Source organism: Schistocerca piceifrons, chromosome 7 (genome assembly GCF_021461385.2).
Source record: "Schistocerca piceifrons isolate TAMUIC-IGC-003096 chromosome 7, iqSchPice1.1, whole genome shotgun sequence".
Classification (NCBI taxonomy): Eukaryota; Metazoa; Arthropoda; class Insecta; order Orthoptera; family Acrididae; genus Schistocerca; species Schistocerca piceifrons.
In genome coordinates this window covers 13,920,816-13,945,552 of record NC_060144.1, presented here as the reverse complement: position 1 = coordinate 13,945,552, position 24,737 = coordinate 13,920,816, and the positions used below count along the sequence as shown (strand labels likewise).

Sequence of the window (24,737 nt, the reverse complement as noted above, 5' to 3'; positions counted from 1 at the left end):
TGTGCAAATGTAAGAGTGTAAGTGTACTAATTCATTGAAATGAAAGATATAGACATTCTAACCAATGTAATGTATTGTATTTTTTGTGATTTTTTTAAGTATAAATGTAAACCACTAAACTGTTGATTTTTACATTACACAGTTTTTAATCTGTCATCATAAAGGTGAAAAACTATTATCACACATTTTTCTGAAAATTGTGTTACATTCCTTACATGGAAGCATTCCTGTTTAATTCATTACATAATCTGTAACAAAAATATCACATTTAGTAAGCTGTATAATTAGCAGTCAGTGCATATTTGCTGCACATGTTGTAAAAAGAGAAATTTCTTACAGTTGCAGAATGTTGACTTAATGTATTAATGTATTGGTTTTTTGAAGCACCACTATTTCTCTTTGACCATGGTGCTCTTAACTGGAATGCACTTGCGTCATCATTTGGAAGAAGACTGTATACCTTGTGTGAGATTTCTTGTCAATGATGAACACTGGGAACATTGATGCAAATAATCGTCTGTTAGATTACTTGCTAGGAGTTTCAGAAATTCACTACACTTGTTGTTAGCATCAGTATTATGTGCATGATATATTTTTTGTGCATTTATTGCTGCAGTGTTTATCATGCTATAAAAATCGCTGTAGGCCATCTGTTGGTCTTTCTGGATACATTATACATAGTGCACAGCCGATAGACAGAATCTGCTCCTAATTTGGTTGCATTATAAAAGATTGTAATTTCTGTTTTCTTCTTACCACCAGACGTAGCATCAGTTGCTTTATCATGATGCGTTATGGAGGCTATAAAAACTGCCTTGGTTCTCTTAGTGACATTGGTATTAGAGTTGTTTTTCTGAAATCCACATGGTGTTGATGCCAAGTTCCTGAGGAAGTGAGGTATTTTACAACATTTGTTGGTTTGTTGATAATGACAAAAGACCCTGCAGGCTATTTACCAGCATATATTTCCAGGTTGGCGATGAATATATCCTACCATCCACCAGAGCAAATATTTTTAGCCCATATTTATTTGGTTTGTTAGGGACGTACTGCCTGAAGAAAGACTTGCCTCTGAAAGCTCCTAGCTTTTCATCAATAGTGCAGTACTGAATAAGCATTTTTACCATTTTCCACAAAGTAAACAAACAGTTCATGCATAGGTGCTAAATTATCAACCTTCTTTCCTTCCTCTTGCGTATCCCTTTTGTTGAACCTCAAACAGAATGAGAGGCACCTAAATTGTCTTTGAGTCTTTTATCAGATGGTGCAACCCAGTTCGCATTTTATTGGTGACCCATATATCATGGGTGTGTGTACGGTTGTCTTTTATTGTCGCACACAAATACAGTATTTCTAATAAAGCCTTTATTTGAGTTACATCTGTCAGATGAGCATTCCTTTCTCTCAAATAATGACCCTGTATGCCAGATCTCTCCTTATTTGTGTACTCAACAATGCTTGGAAGCAGCTAATTGTCGAAAAAGTGTTCCCAACATTCCATTGTTGTTCTGCAATTCTTCGTGGCATGTTTCACTCCCAGTAAATGATAACGTTTTTTTGCTAAGTTGAACATCTTTCGGTGGACACGTTTTGACCATATTGTATCAGTTTTCACCTGTAGCAAACATTCACCAACATAATTATCACTATCACTGGAGTACCCTTCTTGCTCAGTATGAGTATTTTCTTCTCTTGTTTACACACTGCCTGTTTCCATATCACTATAAATACAAAAGTCATTACCCGGTTCGTCGTCATTGCCCTGCAGCCAGAGTACAGTTTGCTGTAAAGTGCATTTACTAGATTGCAGAACCTTTGTGAGGTCAAATAGGATCTGATAATGATTATTTGTCTTTTAGCAACACTGTTACTAACAGATATTTAAAACTGCTAGAGCAAATAAAAAATAAAATATTTATCTTCAGTAATGGCAAAGGCTGTGCGGTGTCTGGTAGAATCCTGTGATGCAGTGTTGGGAACTACCTCTTCCCTCCAACACTGTATTTAAACCAATGTGATGTCAATGAATAAGGTGTGTTTGCATCTGGTTAACTGGAAGGTACATACAGCGCAAGTCCACTGGTGTATCTGTCGAACAGTAGTTAGGAAATAGTGTGCCTGGCATCTGTGAGGGGTTTTGCAACCACTCCATGGAAAATTTCTCTGGAATCCAAGTCCTCATACAAGCTGGTTTCTACATGTTGCTCCATTCACCGATGATAATTTGCCTTAGTGTGTTACAACCATTTCAGTTCTGTTTGCCAGTAACTATGAATAGTGTTTCATGAAAGAAAAATGATTGATAATAACCCATCCATTTTGAAAACTGGAGGTGGGGTGAATTAGTGGACTGTGTAGTTATTCTGAAAAGTGTCAATTTTTCACTGTGGAGTTGAATACGGGATACTGATTTCCTTAATGAAACAGTTCACCTGTCTGTATCTTGCTGCTCAACTTGGTACAGTAATTTCCATTGGAACAGTTTTCTTTTTTTGTGATCTGAGACTTTCTCAGCATGTACGCTGCTTCCACAGTTCTCGAGTGTATTGCCAAATCGAGTTGTTAAAAGTTCACTTTCGGATATTTTGGTGATTGGATCTTGGCAGTACTCCCAAGAACCATGGAAGCAGTTTTCTTTTTCTGCATCACATCAGATTTCTTTTTAATGTGCAGTACTTGCAGTAAACTTCCTATTTATTTCATTGAGCAATATTATTATACCTATTTAATACAGTGGTGATTTTTAACAATGTAGCACATTAATTAAAGGTGTTTTTATTTTTTATGCATTTCATTTTATACTGTATTACTTTAAAAGTGTTATAATATTTTATTAATTAAATTTTGATTACTTGCACATTCTTATTTCCAGAGAATTTAACTTGTATGCAAATGTGCGGCCTTGTAGGTCGCTGGAAGGCTATCGGACACTTTATGATGATGTTAATGTTATTACCATTCGTGAAAATACAGAGGGTGAATACTCTGGTATTGAACATGAAATTGTGGATGGGGTTGTACAAAGTATAAAGCTTATTACAGAGGAAGCATCTCGACGAGTAGCGGAATTTGCCTTCCAGTACGCAAAAGAGAATGGCCGCAAGAAGGTTACTGCAGTACATAAAGCTAACATCATGTATGTACTTTAATGGTGTAATCATTTATATGTCTCTCTTTACAATGTTGAGTTTGATTATGTCTAAGAGTCATTGCAGGTGACATCAGCAATATAGAAAATGTGCCTTGATGATTTACAATTTTGTAATTTCTTGTCATTTTTATTCTAACTATCAAATTAAGATAAAATCCAAAAGTAAAGGTTCTTTGGTCATTTAATTTTTGAGTTACTAATTTTTAAACATTCTGAAATAGTATGATTTTCACCAAGTTTCGAAACCTTGATATGGCCATATCTCTAAAATATTTGATGTTCAGACTTGAAATTTATAGCATTTTATTCAATTTATTGTAGGATTTGAAAGTATGTACCGCTTGACTGAATTCGTTAAAATGTAAAATTTTCCCAAACCAAAAGTTTTTTAAATTTTGAAAATTTCAATATCTGATCTTTTTAGAAAAAAGGTATGTTAGTCATGCATTGTTTATTAATGTGTGTGTGTCAAATTCCATGAAGGTATTCCAAAGGGTACAATAAATGTTGACTGCTATTCTTCTTGCCAACTGTATCTCAGCTGCATTTGGTTTGGAAGCTGGTTCATAAAACTATTGCTATAACAATAACAAAAACAATCAATTTTGACAAAATAATTTAATTGATAGATAAAAAATCTACTCACCTGCGACCCTACCTAAAACCTCTTTCCTTATTACCTTAGCCAGCTTCATCCTGACCCACAACTTCTTCAGTTTCGAAGGCCAGACATACCAACAATTAAAGGGAACAACCATGGGTACCAGGATGGCCCCATCGTACGCCAACCTATTCATGGGTCCCTTAGAGGAAGCCTTCTTGGTTACCCAGCCCTGCCAACCCAAAGTTTGGTACAGATTTATTGATGACATCTTCATGATCTGGACTCACAGTGAAGAAGAACTCCAGAATTTCCTCTCCAACCTCAACTCCTTTGGTTCCATCAGATTCACCTGGTCTTACTCCAAATCCCATGCCACTTTCCTTGACATTGACCTCCACCTGTCCAATGGCCGGATTCACACGTCCATCCACATCAAACCCACCAACAAGCAACAGTACCTCCATTATGACAGCTGCCACCCATTCCACATCAAACGGTCCCTTCCCTACAGCCTAGGTCTTCGTGGCAAACAAATCTGCTCCAGTCCGGAATCCCTGAACCATTACACCAGCAACCTGAAAACAGCTTTCGCATCCCGCAACTACCCTCCGGACCTGGTACAGAAGCAAATAACCAGAGCTGCTTCCTCATCCCCTCAAACCCAGAACCTCCCACAGAAGAACCCCAAAAGTGCCCCACTTGTGACAGGATACTTTCCGGGACTGGATCAGACTCTGAATGTGGCTCTCCAGCAGGGATACGACTTCCTCAAATCCTGCCCTGAAATGAGATCCATCCTTCATGAAATCCTCCCCACTCCACCAAGAGTGTCTTTCCGCCGTCCACCTAACCTTCGTAACCTCTTAGTCCATCCCTATGAAATCCCCAAACCACCTTCCCTACCCTCTGGCTCTTACCCTTGTAACCGCCCCAAGTGTAAAACCTGTCCCATGCTCCCTCCCACTACCACCTACTCCAGTCCTGTAACCCGCCGGAAGGTGTACACGATCAAAGGCAGAGCCACGTGTGAAAGCACCCACATGATTTACCAACTGACCTGCCTACACTGTGAAGCTTTCTATGTGGGAATGACCAGCAACAAACTGTCCATTCACTTGAATGGACACAGGCAGACAGTGTTTGTTGGTAATGAGGATCACCCTGTGGCTAAACATACCTTGGTGCACGGCCAGCACATCTTGGCACAGTGTTACACCGTCCGGGTTATCTGGATAGTTCCCATTAACACCAACCTGTCAGAACTCCGGAGATGGGAACTTGCCCTTCAGTATATCCTCTCTTCTCGTTATCCGCCAGGCCTCAATCTCCGCTAATTTCAATTTGCCGCCACTCATACCTCACCTGTCTTTCAACAACATCTTTGCCTCTGTACTTCCACCTCGACTGACATCTCTGCCCAAACTCTTTGCCTTTACAAATGTCTGCTTGTGTCTGTGTATGTGCGGATGGATATGTGTGTGAGTGCGAGTGTATACCTGTCCTTTTTTCCCCCTAAGGTAAGTCTTTCCGCTCCCGGGTTTGGAATGACTCCTTACCCTCTCCCTTAAAACCCACATCCTTTCATCTTTCCCTCTCCTTCCCTCTTTCTTGATGAAGCAACCGTTTGTTGCGAAAGCTTGAATTTTGTGTGTATGTTTGTGTTTGTGTGTCTATCGACCTTCCTCGTGGGGAAAAATATATCTAAAAACAAAGATGATGTGACTTACCAAACAAAAGCGTTGGCATGTTGATAGACACACAAACATACACACAAAATTCAAGCTTTCGCAACCAACGGTTGCTGAGATATATATAATTTTTTTTTTTAATTTATTTATTTTTGTCTCACGTTAAAAGGGAAACTCCCCATCGCACCTCCCTCAGATTTACTCGTAAGATATCCCAGTGGACAGTCCATCAAAAACTAAATACAGATTAAGCATGAAAACAGGAAGAAGGTGTACTGAACTACAAAAAAAGCAGCAAAATAGAAACAGTGAATGGTCCAAGCTGATGATGTGCAACATAGAGCGAATTTGAGTCATCACTGTATCATGGTTGTGTGGTCATGGTGTTGAACTGTGAAGGGGGAGATCTGTGCTCAGATTTCATTTGTGCCCCCCCTTTTTTCCCACAAAATTATGAACTGTCTATCCAGTCATTGACATGTCTGTTCATTGTATTTAAATTTGTGCCTGTGTTGGGGTGTACAATATGTTTGCAACAGCAAGGTGTAAAGGAGCCGCCTCCAGTTGTGTGTTCCTCCTACTTGTTCTACATAAGCACCACATGTTAAGACCCTTGCATTCAGTTTTGACTCTTGAATTCCTCCATTGTAACAATGTACTTCACACCCGTTTGTTGTTTTCATTTCTGTAAGAGGTTTTTGCAGCCTCTTGCCTATTCTCACAATTCATCACATTTACTTGCAACGATAATATATTCGTACCAACACAACTCACATTCTGCAGCCAATGTGTAGTATGGCTATTGACAAGACTACAGGAGGGGAACAGACATGTCAATGACCAGATGAAAAGATCATAATTTTGTGGGGAGGGGGAAGGGGTCACAAGGGAGATGAACACGGATCTTCCGCTCTGTATTCCAACACTGTTACCACATAATCACAAGGCTGTGGCTCATGCAGTTCGCACTGTGTTGCACATCTTGAGCTTGGACTGTTAACTGTTTATATTTGGCTTCCTTTTTCACAGTTCAGTACACCTTCTTCCTGTTTTCGTGCTTGATCTGTGTTCAGTTTTTGACAGGCTATCACTAGGCCATTTTACCACTAGATCTGAAGAATTGCGATGGGGAGTTTCCCTTGTTAGTAACAAGTTCAGAATCATAAAAACTATGTGCAGGTACTGTGCTTACGAATAAAATAAAATTTAATAGATTCCCACTTCAAAACAATGATGAAATTTGCTGCACCCATCAACAAATAATGTGTATTGCATACACACAATGTCTTTTCTTTTTTAAACAAAAATCAGATTTTGAAATTTTCAAAATTAAAAAATAATTTAAATTTGGCATTTCTGTGAATATCAAAGGGACACTTTTTTAAAAAAGCTTAGGAGGAACTGAATGAAATGGTACAAATTTTAGGTTTGTAAGTCAAATAGTTTCTAAGATGAGGGGTTTTTAGGGTTTAAGAACCTAAAAAATCACGTAGTTTTGGAGATCTTAAAAATAATTTTAAAATGAGAGGTCCAAAAAATTTAATTTGGAATTTTTCATGTAAACTGCTGCTGCTACTATTGCTACAAATGTGCAAAAAATTATCAAAAGTCTTTGGTGTCAAGAATCAGACCATTGGTTGATGTCACATGGACCGACCCCTAAATATTCTATGGTTTTAGTATTTTTATGTATTCTGTTATCAGATGTCATAGCACAGTGTATATGCATGTGAATAAAAATTTGAAGCACTATTGGCTGTATAACAAGGCATACAGAAAATGAAGAAAGAGTACCTCTGTACATACCATTACAAATTAATTTAATAGGCTGATGCTAACAAGCTGAGTCACAAAAATTGCTGACTTGGTGTATGTCACATATTATCAAGTATCAGAAAGTAAAGGCAATTTATTTTGTGTAGAAGGTGCAGAACCTGCTAATTATTACAGCTCCTCTATTTTGCATAACACACAAAGTTTTCAGGCCAACAAAATGTGATGTTCAAATAGCTTCCTAAAACACCATTCCATTTCATTTGTAAGTCTCAAATGACCTTCATATTTCTGTTGTATGGTTAGCCGGCAGTGTCAAAACTCCAGCTCCTCCTCCCTCCCATCCTGCCCCCCCCTCCTCTCTCTCTCTCTCTCTCTCTCTCTCTCTCTCTCTCTCTCTCTCTCTCTCTTGTGTGTGTGTGTGTGGGTGTGTGTGTCATAAAATGCTTACTTTTCAAATGAGTAGTCCACCATTTACTTGCAAATATAAAATTTTATAATTCCTTAATGAAAAAATTCTTACTTTATAAATTCCCTTTGAATGCACCATAATCAGTCAAAACAAATTGCCGTTCAAGTGCTATGTCAAGAGTAGATTTTAGATTGTAATGTATTTGATAATTACTGTTCTTGCTAGCTGTTACACATTTTTATCTTGTAAGGTTTCTAATTAAAGTATTAAAGCTTAGCTGTCAGTATTGTGTTGCAGGCGAATGTCAGATGGTCTTTTCCTGCGTTGTTGCCGTGAAGCAGCTGAAAATCACCCTGACGTAAAATTTGAAGAGAAATATTTGGACACGGTATGCCTGACAATGGTTCAGGATCCCAATAAATATGATGTTCTGGTGATGCCCAATCTGTATGGTGATATCTTGTCAGATATGTGTGCAGGTTTGGTCGGTGGACTTGGACTTACACCAAGTGGAAATATTGGCCTGAACGGTGCTCTTTTTGAATCGGTGAGTTTATATGTCTGTCATATTCCTAATTCGACATAAAATGATTTGTCACCAATTCAGATTGAACAAGTATAGTTTGCAGGAAAATTAAATATGTAAAAATTCACATCATCATCTTCTTCTTATACTCTGCAAGGCAGCTGATGGTGTGTGGTGGAGGGTATTTCTGGTACCACTTTTTGATCCCCCCTTCCCTGTTCTGTTCACTAATGGCATGTGAGAAGAATGATTATTGGTAAACCTATGTATCTAATTCCTCATATTTTCTCGTGGTCATTTCCTGAGACACATATGGGAGAAATTAAGTTTTCTGAGTCCTCCCGAAATGGACTACCTCAAAATGTCAACAGTAAACCACTCCATGATGCACAACGCCTCTTTTGTTGCATCTACCACTGGAGCACGTTGAGTATTTTCTGTAATGCTCTCATGACGACTATAGTACTTTTAAAATTAGTTTGGTACAGAGTGAAGGAAAGCCTTGTTGCCAGCATGTGCTGAGCACACTATCAGGTGACGATAACACCATGCCTACTTGGTGTAGAACCTGTTGGGCTAGGTTGACTGCATGAAAAGCAAGTGGCACAAGCCAGCCGATGTGCAGTCTTTCTCAAATGATTTTAAAGATTTTGGCTTGAACACCACAGTGTTTTGTGAGGCATGTCCCTGTTGGAAGTTGCATGTTGTTGCCTTCATCTTGTCTTTGAGCAGACTCAATCCAGCCTGTTGCGGGGACCTACACTGTGACATCGACTCTGAACCATGATTCTGCATTTCTAACATTAACAAATATTGCCAGAGTTGAAAGAATTGACAGATAAGCCTTCTAGGACTGTGGGGATTAAACCTGATACTACTCGATTAAAATCAATATCGCAAAAAAGAATTATTCTTTTGTATCCCATATTTCAAGACACAGTGACTGTATCCTCCATATAATTTTGTGAAGCTCTCATCTTAGATTTACTGTAAAATATGTACCTCACATTTAAAATATTAGTAACAAAGTACGACAGTGCTGTGAAGGAAAAAAAAAAAAAAAAAAGGAATAGGGACAGGCCAGGATAGTGTGTAGTTTGGATGGGTGGTGGAATACCACAATTGGGGGGGGGGGTGAAGAGAGTGGTGTGAGAATATTACTCGCTGCAGGGCACAACAAGAAGTAATAGAAACCCTGGCAGAGAATGTGATTGTCAGACATGAGGGGATGCTACTTTCTGGCTGGAGTGGTTTAGTGAGTGAGTGTAGCTGACTGGAAATGTTTCTGGGCAATGTGGGGGAAGTAATTATTATGTAAAGTCCTCAGTGACACTCTTTGCATATTTGGAGGATGACTACTCGTCACTACAGATGGGACCACAATATATTGCTAGGCTGTATGGAAGATACTTTGTGGTGTGGAATGAATGGCAGTGGGTTGATTGAAGGTATTGTTGTTGGTTAGTATGTTTGATATGAATGGAGGTACTGATACAGCCATCTTTGAGATGGAGCTTGACATCTAGGAAGGGGGCTTGTGGGCTGAGGAGGGCCAGGTGAAGTGAGTAGGAAGCATGACACCATCCTGTGCCAATCTGTTCATGGGCTGTCAAAAGAAATCCATACTTAACCACCCAGAATTCCAAACCCCACACCTGGTTAAGATTTGTTGATGGAATCTTCATGATCTGGACTGAATATGAGGATACCTTATCCACAAACCTCCAGACCTTGAACAGTATATCCACCATTCATTTCATTTTGTCTTCATCAACCCAACAAGCCACCTTCTTTGATGTCAACCTCCTCTTCAAGAATGTCTGTATCAGTACTTTTGTCCACATCAAACTTACCACCAATAAAACCTCCACTTCGATAGCTGCTACACAATCTGCACCGTAGATTTCTTTCTGTACAGCCTAACCACTCAATGTTGTCACATTTATAGTGATGAGCAGTCCTCCGAATATGGCTAAGAGGCTCGGTGGCCTTCACACCCAAGATTATGCTCTATACTTAGTCCAGAAACAGATATCTCACACCTGTCCTTCCCGGTCACCTACCAGCCCCCAAATATCCACTGTCCAGCCAGAAAAGAATGCCCTTTGTGACTCAGTACCATCCAGAACTATAACAGCAACATATTCTCTGCCAGGGTGTAGACTCTCTCATTATGCCCTGGAATGAGAAATATCCTCACCACCACCACCACATCCTTTTCACCTCTACCCTCATGCTTTCGATTGCCTTTCCAAATTGTGTGTCTAAGAGTGAAACAAAACAAGGATAATGCATTAAGTTTTATCTATGACTGACGCGCTTGTGACCAACAGTGTTATCTCTGACATATGCATGTTTACTCAACAGTGTAAAGTACTTTTAAAATCTTGCAAGTGATTTGCCTTGAGAATGGCTGAAAAATTGTCAGCTGAAATATCAGTATAAGAATTAATAATATAATGTTCACACTGCTGAAAAATGATAGAATATGGATTATCCTTGTCTGCCCCTACTCCATGCCTGCTCCTTGCCCATTGTCCCAACAGTAGACGTAGGTGCAAATTTGTCCCTTATATCCTCCCAACACCGCCTACTACAGTCTCGCCATAATCATCAAAAGGCCTGTGAAAGCAGCCAGCCATGTGACCTACCAACTATGCTGCAACCACTGAGCCACTTTCTTTGTGGGCATGACAACTGTCAAGCTATCTGTACAGAAGAATGACCATTGCCGAATAGTGACAGAGACAGCTGGATCACCCAGCTGCTGACTGTGCTGCCCATGTGCCCTCCATGGAGCTCACATCTCTTTTGTGAGTACATGCTTGGCCACTGTGGGACCCCAGCCCTTTCTGTGCTGCAAATCTATCTTTCTCCTATTTTTTCCCCTCTCTGCCTTTTCTTTGGATGGTCTTCTTGATGCCGATTGTGCTTGTATCTGGTTTGTGTTTTGGACACTTGTTTTTTGACCTTCTGGCCTTCTACAGCTTTTGTTGGGTTTGACTTGCTACTTTTCTAAATTTTACAGAAGTGTAGATCATGCAGGGAAAGTCACTCAGCATGGCGTACATTCCACATTTTGTATGTTTCTTTCTTTGCACCCTTCTTCCTTGCAACGGTACTATACCCAAAACCTAGCACAGTAGCCATTCTGTCATTGTGGGTGGGGTGGGGAAGTAAGTCTGGTTGTTGAGTACTGTGATTGCACTGTTCGTGCCTCAGGTGGAAACTCACCAGGCAAGCCAAGGAGCATGTACCCACATGGCTGGGGTGTGGGCCAGGTAACCATTGTTGTCACTGGGTGGCACCTATGGAGGGAGCCCCTGTTCTGAGTGGGTGATACCATGTGGAAGATTTGCTGTGAAGCAGAATTAAATTTTCTTCTGCTGGTGGCCGCATAGCCCCAGTCTCTTCTAAAGCTGATGTATTATGATGAGGAGATTACAATGTGGTGAGATACTACCCCAAAAGTCCCCTTCCCTGGCTAAGTAATGAGAGAAACATAAGACTCTCAGGCAAGGCAAAAAAATACTCCTCACAGTACTTGGTTTGTTGTAGGACAGATGGAGATTGTTTTTACTACAAAACCATCATTCTTCGATGAATACCTCGAGGACAGGTTTGGAGAAGTGGCAGTGATTTAGAAAATGAAAAGTATCTCTGTTCTGCTTATAATGGCCTCACCTGTTCAGTCATGGGGGCTGCTCATCTCTGACAAACTGGGTGACGTTTGTCAATATAAACCCTCGGGAAGTCATGAATATGGTACAGGATATCATTTGCCACAGAGACCTCCTTTTACAGACTGAGGACAAGTTGCATGCTAACGTGGAGCTATGAGATGAGCATTTTGTCTGTCGTGTCTAGATAGGTAACAGAATGGATACTGAAGGTTTCATCTTTGTCTTGGAGATGTCCTGTGCCCGAAGAGGCCAAGGTGATGGTATGTCACTGTGATGTCAAGCCGTATATTCCTCCTCCCATGCTTTGCCACAAACACATGTGATTTGGACACCTCTTTGTGTTGCAATGCCAACTCCATCTGTAGGGATTGTGGCAGTTGGTTGCATACCAACATTCCTTGTGCCCTCCCCCATCTTTGTCAGCTGCAGGGAGCACCATTACCCCTGTTCACCAGACTGCACCATTTTCAGATGAGAAAAGAAAATCCAGGAATACAAGACCCTTCAACACCTCATATATCAAGAGGCCAAGAAGGAATACAACCGCCTGCATCATACACTTGTGATGATTACATATGCTACTGCTATGACGACGTCATAATCTTTAATGATTGTGCCATCGCCCACTGTCTCTTCTGTGTTGGGCCATCAGGGCTGCTCTGTTCGAGCAGATCCCTTGGTGGTATGTGTCCTCCTCCTACTGTTTCCCCCACTCCTCTTTTTGGAAATGTTGATTCCCTATCCACTGGGGATGTCAGTCCCAAACACTCAGCCAGAGAAGCAGCTCCATCCTCCAGCACACCTTACCAGATCACTCTGTTGCCAGGACTCTGCTGACATGCAATAGGATGCCAGCCAATGGCTGAAGGTGCAGCAGTTTGCAGGTCATAGGAATTAGTGTTCCACCTCTGTCCCAGAATCTCAGGCAGATAAGCCCTCACAGAAGTCTAAATTGTATAAAAACAAATAGTTGTACTCCAAAAAGAGGTGGATTCTGGTAGTCTCCATGCTGCCAGATGTATGCTGTATCCAAGGCAGTGTTCCTGGCAGCCCCTATTGTCCTTGACCTCCCAACGCACCTTGATTTGGTGAAAAAGTTTGTTGATGGGTGTATCTTCAAAATTGTCAGCAGGTGGCCCTGAGGCATGGCCTGCCTTCTTGGTCCCTTCACACCCCAGGAGGATACTAATAGCACAATCCTCCAGAGGAACTGTAGTGGTTTTTTTCCCACTTGACTGAGCTGTGGCATCTTTTATGCATGTCCCCTGTTTCTTGCATTGCCCTTCGGGAAACTTATTTCCCAGCAGTGCAGACTCCTGTCCTCTGCAGCTGTCTGGGCTATTTTAAAAATTGCACTGACTATGAAAGAGCACTGGGCGGTGTTTGCACATATGTTCTGGACTCTACAGCAAACACATGCCACTGAATTGTTATTTGGAGGCTGTTCTTGTCAAGACATCTCTGAAGTGTCCCAGAATGCATTGTCTGCACTATTTTCTCAACTGCCTCCATCTTTCTAAGTACAGGGTGACTTGAATGCCCACAACCCTTAGTGGGGTCCCCTCAGGGGCCTCACCATTCTTTGGTGAGTTGGGGCTTGGCTACCATGGAGCTCCAGCCTTGCAGCACCTTTTCCTTTTCCATGCTGCAAATCTATCCTCTTCCTCCTCTTCTCTCTTTCGCCTAACCTTCCTCCACTTCGGCATTTGAGGTTCCTCTTTCCCTTCTTCCTCCCAGTGCACTCCTGATGACCAGCCCACACCCCTGACATTGCAGTCTGCATTATCCTTCTTCATTTCACCTTTTCTCTTTGCAACACTTACCTCCCTTTGTCATTCAGTGTCACCAGAGCAGACTTTCCTCCATCTTATTGGGCAACTCCCTCACCCCCCGCCCCCCTTTTTTTCTGGTTGCATGGTGACTTTAATGCACACCATCCCCTTTGGGCTTTTCTAGAACCTGTCCAATAGGTATCATCTTGGCTGACCTCAGTCAGCTCAACCTCATCTGCCTTAACACTGGAGCACCATGTTCCTTTTAGACTCAGGATACACCTATTCCCATTTTGATCTCTTGTTCTGCACTGCCCAGCTTGCCCATCACTTAGAATGTTCCGTCTTCTGTGGCACGTACTCAAGCGACCCTTTCCCATGTGCTGTCAGATTGCTGACTCCTACCCCATCTACACGTAAACCCAACTGGCAGTTTTTTCAGGCCAACTGGAGGCTTTACTCTTCCCTTGCAACCTTCGATGAACATTTCCCCAGTTGTGATGACCAGGTAGAATGCCTTGCAAACATTATCATTACCACCGCAGTATGTTCCATACCTCGCACTTCATTTTAGTGCATCTTGTCCCAGTCCCTTGGTGGACTGAAGCGTGCCACTACGCAGTTCATGTGTGGAGAACTGCTCTCCGCAGGTTTAACCGTCGTCCTACAATGACGAACTGGATTTGGTATAAACAATTGTGTGCACAGTGTTTTTGCATTCTTTAGGATACCAAAGAAGCTAGCTGGATTTCATTTATTAGTTCTTTTGACAGTTCCACTACTTCTGTTGTGTGGGCCAACGTTCGATGGCTCTCTGGGACCGAGGTCCATTCTCCAGTTTCCAGCCTTGACCATAGCAGATGATGTTATTGTGGACTCCATTGCTATCTCCAACAACTTAGGCCCCTATTTTGTGGAGATTTCGAGCTCCACCCGCTATCACCCTACCTTCCTCCATAGGAAATGACTGGAGGCAGCTTGGGTAATACCCTTCTCCTTTCAGAATATTGAATGTTACAATGCTGCCTGTACTATGAGGGATCTAGATCATGTGCTCACTTCATCCCTATCTTCCACCTCATACAGATGTTGCAACATCTTTGTCTTGCAGGCAAGCACTTTCTCCAGAATGTATCTACATCTACATTTATACTCCGCAAGCCACCCAATGGTGTATGGTGGAGGGCACTTTACGTGCCACTGTCATAACCTCCCTTTTCTGTTCGCCGCGTATGGTTCGCGGGAAGAATGACTGTCGGAAAGCCTCCGTGCACGCTCGAATCTCTCTAATTTTACATTCATGATCTCCTCGGGAGGTATAAGTAGGGGGAAGCAATATATTAGATACCTCATCCAGAAATGCACCCTCTCGAAACCTGGACAGCAAGCTACACCGCGATGCAGAGCGCCTCTCTTGCAGAGTCTGCCACTTGAGTTTGCTAAACATCTCTGTAACGCTATCACGCTTACCAAATAACCCTGTGACGAAACGCGTCGCTCTCCTTTGGATCTTCTCCATCTGCTCCGTCAACCTGATCTGGTACGGATCCCACACTGATGAGCAATACTCAAGTATAGGTTGAATGAGTGTTTTGTAAGCCACCTCCTTTGTTGATGGACTACATTTCCTAAGGACTCTCCCAATGAATCTCAACCTGGCACCCGCTTTACCAACAATTGATTTTGATCATTCCACTTCAAATCGTTCCGTACGCATACTCCCAGATATTTTACAGAAGTAACTGCTACCAGTGTTTGTTCCGATATCATATAATCATACAATAAAGGATCCTTCTTTCTATGTATTCACAATACATTACATTTGTCTATGTTAAGGGTCAGTTGCCACTCCCTGCGCCAAGTGCCTATCTGCTGCAGATCTTCCTGCATTTCGCTACAATTTTATAATGCTGCAACTTCTCCGTATACTGCAGCATTATCTGCGAAAAGCCGCATGGAACTTCCGACACTATCTACTAGATCATTTATATATATTGTGAAAAGCAATGGTCCCATAACACTCCCCTGTGGCACGCCAGAGGTTACTTTTACGTCTGTAGACGTCTCTCCATTGATAACAACATGCTGTGTTCTGTTTGCTAAAAACTCTTCAGTCCAGCCACACAGCTGGTCTGATATTCCGTAGGCTCTTATCAGGCGACAGTGTGGAACTGTATCGAACGCCTTCCGGAAGTCAAGGAAAATAGCATCTACCTGGGAGCCTGTATCTAATATTTTCTGGGTCTCATGAACAAATAAAGCGAGTTGGGTCTCACACGATCGCTGTTTCCGGAATCCATGTTGACTCCTACAGAGTAGATTCTGGGCTTCCAAAAACGACATGACGCGCGAGCAAAAAACGTGTTCTAAAATTCTACAACAGATCGACATCAGAGATATAGGTCTACAGTTTTGCGCATCTGCTCGATGACCCTTCTTGAAGACTGGGACTACCTGTGCTCTTTTCCAATCATTTGGAACCTTCCGTTCCTCTAGAGACTTGCCGTATGCGGCTGTTAGAAGGGAGGCAAGTTCTTTCGCGTACTCAGTGTAGAATCGAATTGGTATCCCGTCAGGTCCAGTGGACTTTCCTCTGTTGAGTGATTCCAGTTGCTTTTCTGTTCCTTGGACACTTATTTCGATGTCAGCCATTTTTTCGTTTGTACGAGGATTTAGAGGATTGATGTATGATACGTGCCCGGCTGGTATGCTGGCTCCAGTCTCGCAATTTACCAACCACTGCACAATGTGGTTGACCGTCTCGTCAACCCATGTCATGAACTTTTTTCTTAATACCGGACTGTGGACGTGTTTCTTGATTTGGGAAAAGTCTGCGACACATGCTGGAGGACTTGTATTCTCCATACCTTCTACATGTCTGATGTCACCTGCCCTGCTTCCTTCAGGAATTTTTAAGACAGAGTTTTTAAGGTAAGGTGGGTTCTTCCGTGTCGGACACCTTTATCCAGGAAAACGGGGTACCTCAGGGCTCCATCCTGAGTGTCGTCCTCTTTGCTATAGCCATTAACCCTATTATGGTCTGTCTCCTGCCGGGTATCTCCCACTCCCTTTTCATTGACAATTTTGCTATCTATTGCAGTTCCCCGCAGACTTGTCTCCTTGAGCAGTGTCTCCAGCGACTTTTCGATTGTCTTCACTTGTGGATCATCGACAGTGGCTTAATTTTCCACTGACAAAACCCCTTGTATGAATTTCTGGCTGCACATTCGGTTTCTTCCTCCATCTTTACATCTTGAGCTTGTTGCTCTTCTGTTCGCTGAAACTACAAAATTCCCGGGGCTCATGCTTGATTGAGCACTTTCTTGACTCTCCCATGTGTCTTACCTGGCTTCCCAGTGCACCCAGTCCCTCAGTCTCCTGCGTATCCTCAATGGTACCTCCTGGGTAGCATATCGGACCACTCTCCTTCGTTTGTACCAACCTCTTGTCTGTTCGAAACTAGATGAGGGGGGGGGGGGGGGGGGGGTTCATTTACGCATCAGCACGTCTGTCCATTTTATGCTGTCTAAATACAATCCACCATCGTAGAATCTGTTTGGTCACTGGCGCCTTTCCGCTAGCCTGGTTGAGTGTCTGTATGCAGAAGCTGATGAATTACTGCTGTCATACTGGCTTGATGCTCTTCTCAGCAGATACACGTGCCTTGCCACCCATACTGTGCCTCCTTTTCCGATGACTCCTTTGACTGCCGGTATTGGGCATGTCCCTCTTTTCTGCTGCCACCTGGAGTTAGCTTTCGACTATTGCCTTTAAACAGCTCCATGCCTGGTCCCACAACATATAAAACGACAGAAACAAGAATGCTGGGAGTGATATGTTGCTGCTATTGGACCACATACCATTCCATTGCAGGTTTCGAGGCAGACACAAAGCCTCTACAGACACCAGTACCCTGCACTTGTACCGGGTATCTCTGTAAAAGCTTATGTTTACATTGATCTGGAAACGGTTGCCGAACATTTTGCTTTTCACTATGCTCCAGCTTCTGCATCAGAGGATTATCAGCATGCATTTTGTGTTATCAAAAAGTGGGTAGAGGGACATCATTTACTGTTTACTATGTGTCACCTGCTACCTTATAATGCTCCATTCGGTGAGTGGGAATCCCTCAGAGGCCCAGCCCTTTGCACTGGCACAGCTCCAGGGCCAGACTGCATCCAGAGCCAAATATTCAAAACCCTTATCAGTGGATTGCCAACATCATATGGTTGCCAATAATTTTCCACCATATCAGGAGAGAGGGCGAGTTTCCATCTCAGTAGTGAGAAGACTTGGTCATCCCAGATAAACACCCCCTGGAAATGACAGCTATCACCCTATTGGCCTCACTAATGTTCTCTGCAAATTGCTCGAATGCATGGGTGAGCTCATGGCTGTTTTAGTACATGTCCCAGGGTGGTTTTCACTAAGGCCATTCTGCTGCTGGTAATCTGATCTGCCTAGAGTCTCTATTCAGTCAGATTTTGCTCGATGTCAACATCTGATCACTATCTTCTTCAGCTTGCATATGGCTTATGACAGCACATGGTGTCTGATCCTCGTTACCTTCTGTGAGTGGGGTCTCTGGGGACAGTTCTTGATTTTTGTCTGCAACTTCTTGTCCTACTGTACTTTCTGGGTTTGAGTTGGTGCTTCCCACAGTAATGCCCATAATATACAGCAGAATGGGTACCCACAGGGCTTTGTATTGGATGAATGTGCCTCTTGTTAAAGTGACTATCAATGATCTAGCTGCAGCTGTACAGTCTCCCTGAATGCTGACTAGTTTTGCTTTTACTAGTGCTCTTCTAGTGTGTGTGTGTGTGTGTGTGTGTGTGTGTGTGTGTTGCTGAACACTGACTGCAGGATGCCATATAAAAGGGGCAGTCCCAGGCTCTCACTCATTGCTTCTGGTTTTCTGCCGCCTAGACATGTCATGCACCTCTGTCATTGTTGTACTGCCCATCCCTAACAAGAACTCTACCTAGACGACATATGCTCATTCTAGTGGAGCCTTATCGTTTCCTGGGGTTGGTGTTTGACACCCACATGACATGGCTTCTCTATCTTCTCCAACTTAAACAAAAATGCTGGTCATTCTCTTTGCTGTCACAATAACACCAGCTGTGGTACAGTCCCCTCTACACTTTTGTGGCTGGCAGGTGTCTTTCAGACCAGCTCAGAACAGTCTACACTTGCGGAGGCTGGTGTCCCTCCCCTACAGATCAGGTGATAACTATTTTTCATCTGTGCATACACATTCACTGGTCTCCTGAGCATCCAAACTACCACATCCTTTTTTACTTGTAGGGAGATCTGCCTCCAACAACAGTGGTCATGATCTGAAGGTATGATTGTAGTCTGCAGACAGATGACCCCTACGGTGTTTACCCCACCCCCAGATTGGCCTCGACCTCACCTGTACACTGAAAGACTAGTAAACCTTACGGGTTTTTGTGCAGCCTGTGCCTGAACGTCCATGATGCATTCCTGGGCTCAGAAGTGGTATGCACTGAAGGCTCTGTTGATGGACGAACTGGTTTTCTCTACACACATGCAAGATGCAGTGAACTACGCTCCCTGCCAGACAGATGCAGTATATTCACTGCAGAATTGGCTGGTGTTGCTCAATCCCTCAGCCACCTTCATTTTTGTACTGTTGAGTCATTCTTAATTAGCATTGACTCCTTAAGTACTCTTCAGACTGTCAACCAGTGCTATCCAAGACCCCCTAGACACCCATTGGTTTTAATGACCCACTATCTCTTGGATGACCTTCACCATTCCGGATGCTTGGTTGGTTGTCTCTGTATGGACTCCTTATCACATTGGGATCTTGGGGAGAAATACGCTGACCAGTTGGCAAAGTTCGCTACCAGGAGCCGACTTTGGAATTAGGGTACTGGAATTGGACCATTGGTTGACTCTACACAGACAATTGTTGGAGGCCTGAAACATGGATTGTTGTGCCCTGGTTGCTCGAAATAAACTGCAAACCATAAAGGAGACTCTTGGCTGTGTGGCAGTCTTCACTTCATGCATCTTGCAGTGAATCAGCTGTCCTCTGTTGGCTTCTCATTGGCCACTCTTGGCTGACCCAAGGCCACATCCTCCAATGCGAAGATCCAACCCACTGTCAGTGTGGTGTCTGTCTCTCCATGGGCCATTTCCTACTGGACTTTCCGATTTGGCCGCCTACAGTGAAACCTTAAACTTGCAGACATGCTAACTCTGGTGCTAGTGGATGACACCAAAGCGGATGCTTTGCTTTCCCATTTTCATCCGTGAGAGTCTCTGTAGTTGTCTTTTTATAAAATGGGATGCGAGAAAAAACACACACATTTTCTGAATGACACAGACAGAAAACTTGTAAACCTCACTTTTAAGGCTTCTTTTAGAGTGTAGCATTTGAATTGAATTCTTACTTTGAATCCTACTGTGCTCTCGTCCAGAGCCACATTTCATTTTGGTACATAAAGTTCTTTGTATTCACTGTAAATATATTAACCAATGTCCTTCACCTCGCTCTCTCGTACATTGACATCCCTGAGCTGTGACAAGTGGAACTGAATGCAGTATCCAAAATATTTGAGAAAAGAATAGAGATGAGAAAAACATGCTTGAAAAATGGAGTTTGTTCTTGCCAGTCTGTAAAATTAACTAATTCTACCTTCAAATTCAAGGCCATGTTCAAGTCTTCTAATTAAACATCCCTCCACAAGTGCCGCATTAAGTGTTTTGAAAGTGGAGTAACTATCTGTATCTGTTCCTTAGAATATTCGTAGCATTCACAGTTTCACTAATAAAACCGTCAGTGAAGAGGAATTGTAAATATTCAAGTTTAGATTTTGGTCAGATACTATGAGAAATGGTGAAACCCTATTGTATGACAGAACAAGAATACCTAATGAGATCACCATCATTATTGCAATAAACTTTCCATGTATTTGCTACAGGTTCTCAGTTCATCACTGTCCATCAGTAGATTTTGATTCACTGCACACAGTGGAAGTATCTTCTAGGTCACTTTCATCAGCAAATTCCCCTATGTCTTCAGTGTCTTCAAGAAGCCACATGGCAGTATCATGACAACGTAACACGTTTTTGTACCAGCCATTATCCTACTAGAAACATGTGAATGCAACATGCTTTGAGTTGTCTACGTGATTAGTGCTGCCCTGCACCTAGTGAATTGCAACAATGATGTGAACGGAAAGCACAGTAATGGAAATGTCATAGCAGAAACGGGTAATATTGAACATAGTCCAAAAATGAATTGGAAAGATTAAAGGACCAAAGACCTCATAATTTGGTTCCTTTAACTCCGTTAATCCATCCATCTATCCATCATTGCTTGATGGAGACTGCTTCACAACCGGGATTCTCCCACCCCCACCCCCTTTCCCCTGAGCCTCTCATCCTTTGCTAGTCCCTTTAGTCCACCTATCCTGCTCCACTCTGTATCCTTTCCGTGTTACAATTCGACTCCACCCTTACACAAGCTGTTCGTCCCTCCAGCAAATGTGCGTAGTCCTTTCCCCTTCTCTGTATTCTCCTCTCGCCTTTGCTGCTCCTCACCTCCCCCAGCACAGCCTATTGATGCTGCATGAAGCCCAAAGCCCGTTCCCACCACAGGCATCACTAAAATCTCCCCCATTTCCAGCCCCCCCCCTTACCCTCTCTCTCTCTCTCTCTCTCTCCCCCATTTCCAGCCCCCCCCCTTACCCTCTCTCTCTCTCTCTCTCTCTCTCTCTCTCTCTCTCTCCCCCCCCCCCCCCCCCCCCCACACACACACACACACACACACACACACACACACACACACACACACACATTCCTTGTCCCCCACACCTCTTCTTTTCAATGTGCCCATCAGTCACTCAGTGCCTCCTCTGTGTGACGAGTGGCAGTCTATACTTTTCAGATTTTCCATAAGTGTAATTATCAAATAGGGTCACCTGCCTGTGGTGATATGACCTTGGCAGTGAACAGTGAGAGTTTGGCTCCCTGTCATGTTCATATGTACTGCTAGAAGTACTGGGTACAAATTAACCCGTTAAGAAGCCTGAGGGAAATATCTTGCTTAAAAGAATAGACTTTATTAGGAGAAGAGGGAGTATATGAGAGGATCTTGGTAGTAACTTTCTTTAGAATCGAATATTTGCTTTTAGGTAACATGGCATTTCTGCAGTAGATAACCATGTTGAATTGAGGTCAGCCATACATCAGTATGTGGACATTATCCATTTAAGTGGGTATACAATCTTCATGGAGTTGTCTCTGTGGGGAAGAATATCTTAATGTATTTGGTACTAGAAGTCAAATCCAACGCTTACTGATTAATCTATGTTATTGAATTTTAAGTAGTAATTTATCTCCTCCTTATGATATGAAAATTACTGACCATAACCACTTCTTCTTCTTCTTCTTCTTCTGCTGCTGCTGCTGCTGCTGCTGATGATGATGATATTCATAGGTGTGATTAAATTACATTGGTTTAACCTTTCCCTTCATACTAATCTCAGTGCTTGTGCTGCATGCCATTTTCTTCCAGTCACCCGTTCCATCTGTGAGCATTTACTGACAATTTCTGATCACCAAATTCGTATTTTTCTTAAATTTCACAAGGCTTTGTGACCATGTCTTTCGAAAAGTGATATCAACTTTTTCCTGTATTTTTCATTGAATGGAGAGTGTTTGAAAGAGAACTTCACTCATAAATTTATTTGAAAATTATGTGCATGGTTTTCACAAGTTGTTTGTAAAATTCAGATATTTATGAAAATGTTTGTCTTGTAGGTGCACGGTACTGCTCCAGACATAGCAGGACAAGACAAAGCCAATCCTACTGCACTCCTGCTTTCTGCTGTTATGATGTTACGCTACATGGAACTCAATGACTATGCAGCACGAATAGAGCAAGCTTGCTTTGATACTATCAAAGAAGAAAAGTACCGCACAGGGGATTTGGGCGGTCCAGCAAAGTGCTCGGAATTTACTAATGAAATCTGTCGCAAAATTGAAGCTTCACATTAGAAAATGTTAACCAAGACAATAAAACCCACTTGTTAATCAACTATATTGTTGATAGTTTGTAAAGAGTTTGAATTGTAAATGAACAGTTTAGTAATATTTATTTATTGTTGTAGGAAACTGCAAATTCTCAAGTGTTATTTATTTAATTACTAGTCTGTCTTTTATAATTGTAAGACATTAATGCCAAAAACTGTTAGTCATGTCCTGTGCCACAGTGATGGCATTGAAGACAAACTATGTTGAATAAAGCCCAGACTTGTGTGAATAAATATTATTATTTTTTAAATAGTTACCTTTTTACTTTTCTGGTAGTAAACTCTGTACTAAAAATGAAGAGTTGCTAATTGTCAGATGTGATGCTAAATGTGTCTGTCTAATCATTCTTTTGACGGTGTCTGTTTTTAGCATACGCTAATCTTCAACGAGAAGGAGCAGCATAATTTTCAGATACCATTGTGTACTTTTAATGTACACAAAGGACAGTGTCTTTTGTTCCTGCAGCATTTGTGGTGGTGTGGTTTTTAGAGGTTATTTCACAGCTTTGAGAGTTAGGCATTGTTTGTGCCATTCGGACTTTTTTTTTGTCTTTCTCTGTTAAAAGTACTAAGCTTCATGGTGGTGCCAGTAGGTCTTCTTCTTCTTCTGTATTTCAAGGGAGTGTGTGTAGCCCACTTCTGAAACCAAAGGCATTTAACAGGACTGTTTCCTCCATCTCTTTAATTGGTTATCCCATGTACTGCCATCCAGTTTGGTTAAAACGTAACGTGCCTGCCATGGCAGGTGCTGTTTTCGAGTCTACTTGCTGTCTTGTCTTCACTTTGCAATCTCTCTTAATGTTAATCCAAAAAGGGACCTCCACTGCTGTACATGAGAGCAGGCCTAGCTATTATAATATCCAATCTGTGTTCTTTCTTTCCTTGTAGTTCTACCAAGGTATCTCCTTATACAATCATTTGTGATGTATGTTTATTTTTTGATCACATTGAATTAGTTTTGTGTATTGCCATCTGTCCTGATTCAACAATGGAAAATCCAGGATGGAATTTAACAATATAATGAAAAGGATAGTTGCTACTCACCATATAGTGGAGTAGCTGAGTCACAGAAAGGCACAACAAAAAGACTGTCAGAAAGTTAGCTTGCAGCCAACAAGGCTTTTGCAAAACATAGGGGAGACACACACACACACACACACACACACACACACACACACACACACACACACACCAGCACGCACATGTAAATGCAACTCTCACAAATACATGATTCCAGTCTCTGGCAGCTGGCTCCAGCAGCCAGAGAGAGAGAGAGAGAGAGAGAGAGAGAGAGAGATAGATAGAGAGAGAGAGAGAGAGAGAGAGAGTGAGTGTAATTTTGACAAAGGCCTTTTTGGCTGAAAGCTAACTTTCTGCAACTCAGCGTCTCTGCTATATGGTGAGTGACATCTGTTCTGAGCTGTTTTAACAAATTGACTTACCTATTATCTTATTGTTTAGCACTTTTGTTGCTCATGTTAATATACTTCCATTACTTTCGTTTTACTTACAGATATAGCCAATCTACAAGAGAATTTTATCAATATATATCACTGTGAAGCTGGCAATGAAAGAACAGTTATGTTGCAATTATGAACATCTAAGAAAATTGTACTGTGGTACTGAATGCAACTGCAAGAAAGGGACTACAGTAACCATTTCAGGGGGAGACTTTTCAATAAATACATGATTTTGTGAGCATAATCTGTGACTTCTATTTTTCATAGCCACAGTCCTAACAGAACTGGGACACACTGTATAATGCAACTAAATGACACGCTCTTTTGAGCAATTGTCACATTACCAGCAGAAAAATGCTCCTATCAGAGTACAAAGAATGTATGTTCCTGTTTACATAAGACTCTGACTGAAATGTTTGGTACCAGCTGCCTCATTCTGCTTCCTCAGCACCTTTGAAAAACTTCCCAAAAATTTTGGCATGCACAAACATTTGTGCTCCTTTTAATGTGCAACCTACCTTACACTCCCATTACTGTAAACTGCTCACACCCACTAGTGTGTCAATGGAAGTTGCTCATATGCATCCACTCCCACTT

At 42.1% G+C, this 24,737-nt stretch overlaps 1 protein-coding gene across 1 annotated transcript in view; it reads left to right on the top strand.

Moving 5' to 3' along the window:
• LOC124805281 (probable isocitrate dehydrogenase [NAD] subunit alpha, mitochondrial) overlaps positions 1-22,931 on the top strand; it is a 49,506-nt gene extending 26,575 nt beyond the window's left edge. Inside the window, exons 4-6 of the mRNA XM_047265793.1 lie at positions 2,873-3,136; positions 7,926-8,175; positions 22,409-22,931. Of these exons, the coding sequence (XP_047121749.1) occupies positions 2,873-3,136; positions 7,926-8,175; positions 22,409-22,645 (751 nt within the window). The 3' untranslated portion in view covers positions 22,646-22,931. The remainder of the gene's footprint in view (positions 1-2,872; positions 3,137-7,925; positions 8,176-22,408) is intronic.
• Positions 22,932-24,737: the final 1,806 nt, after the last annotated feature.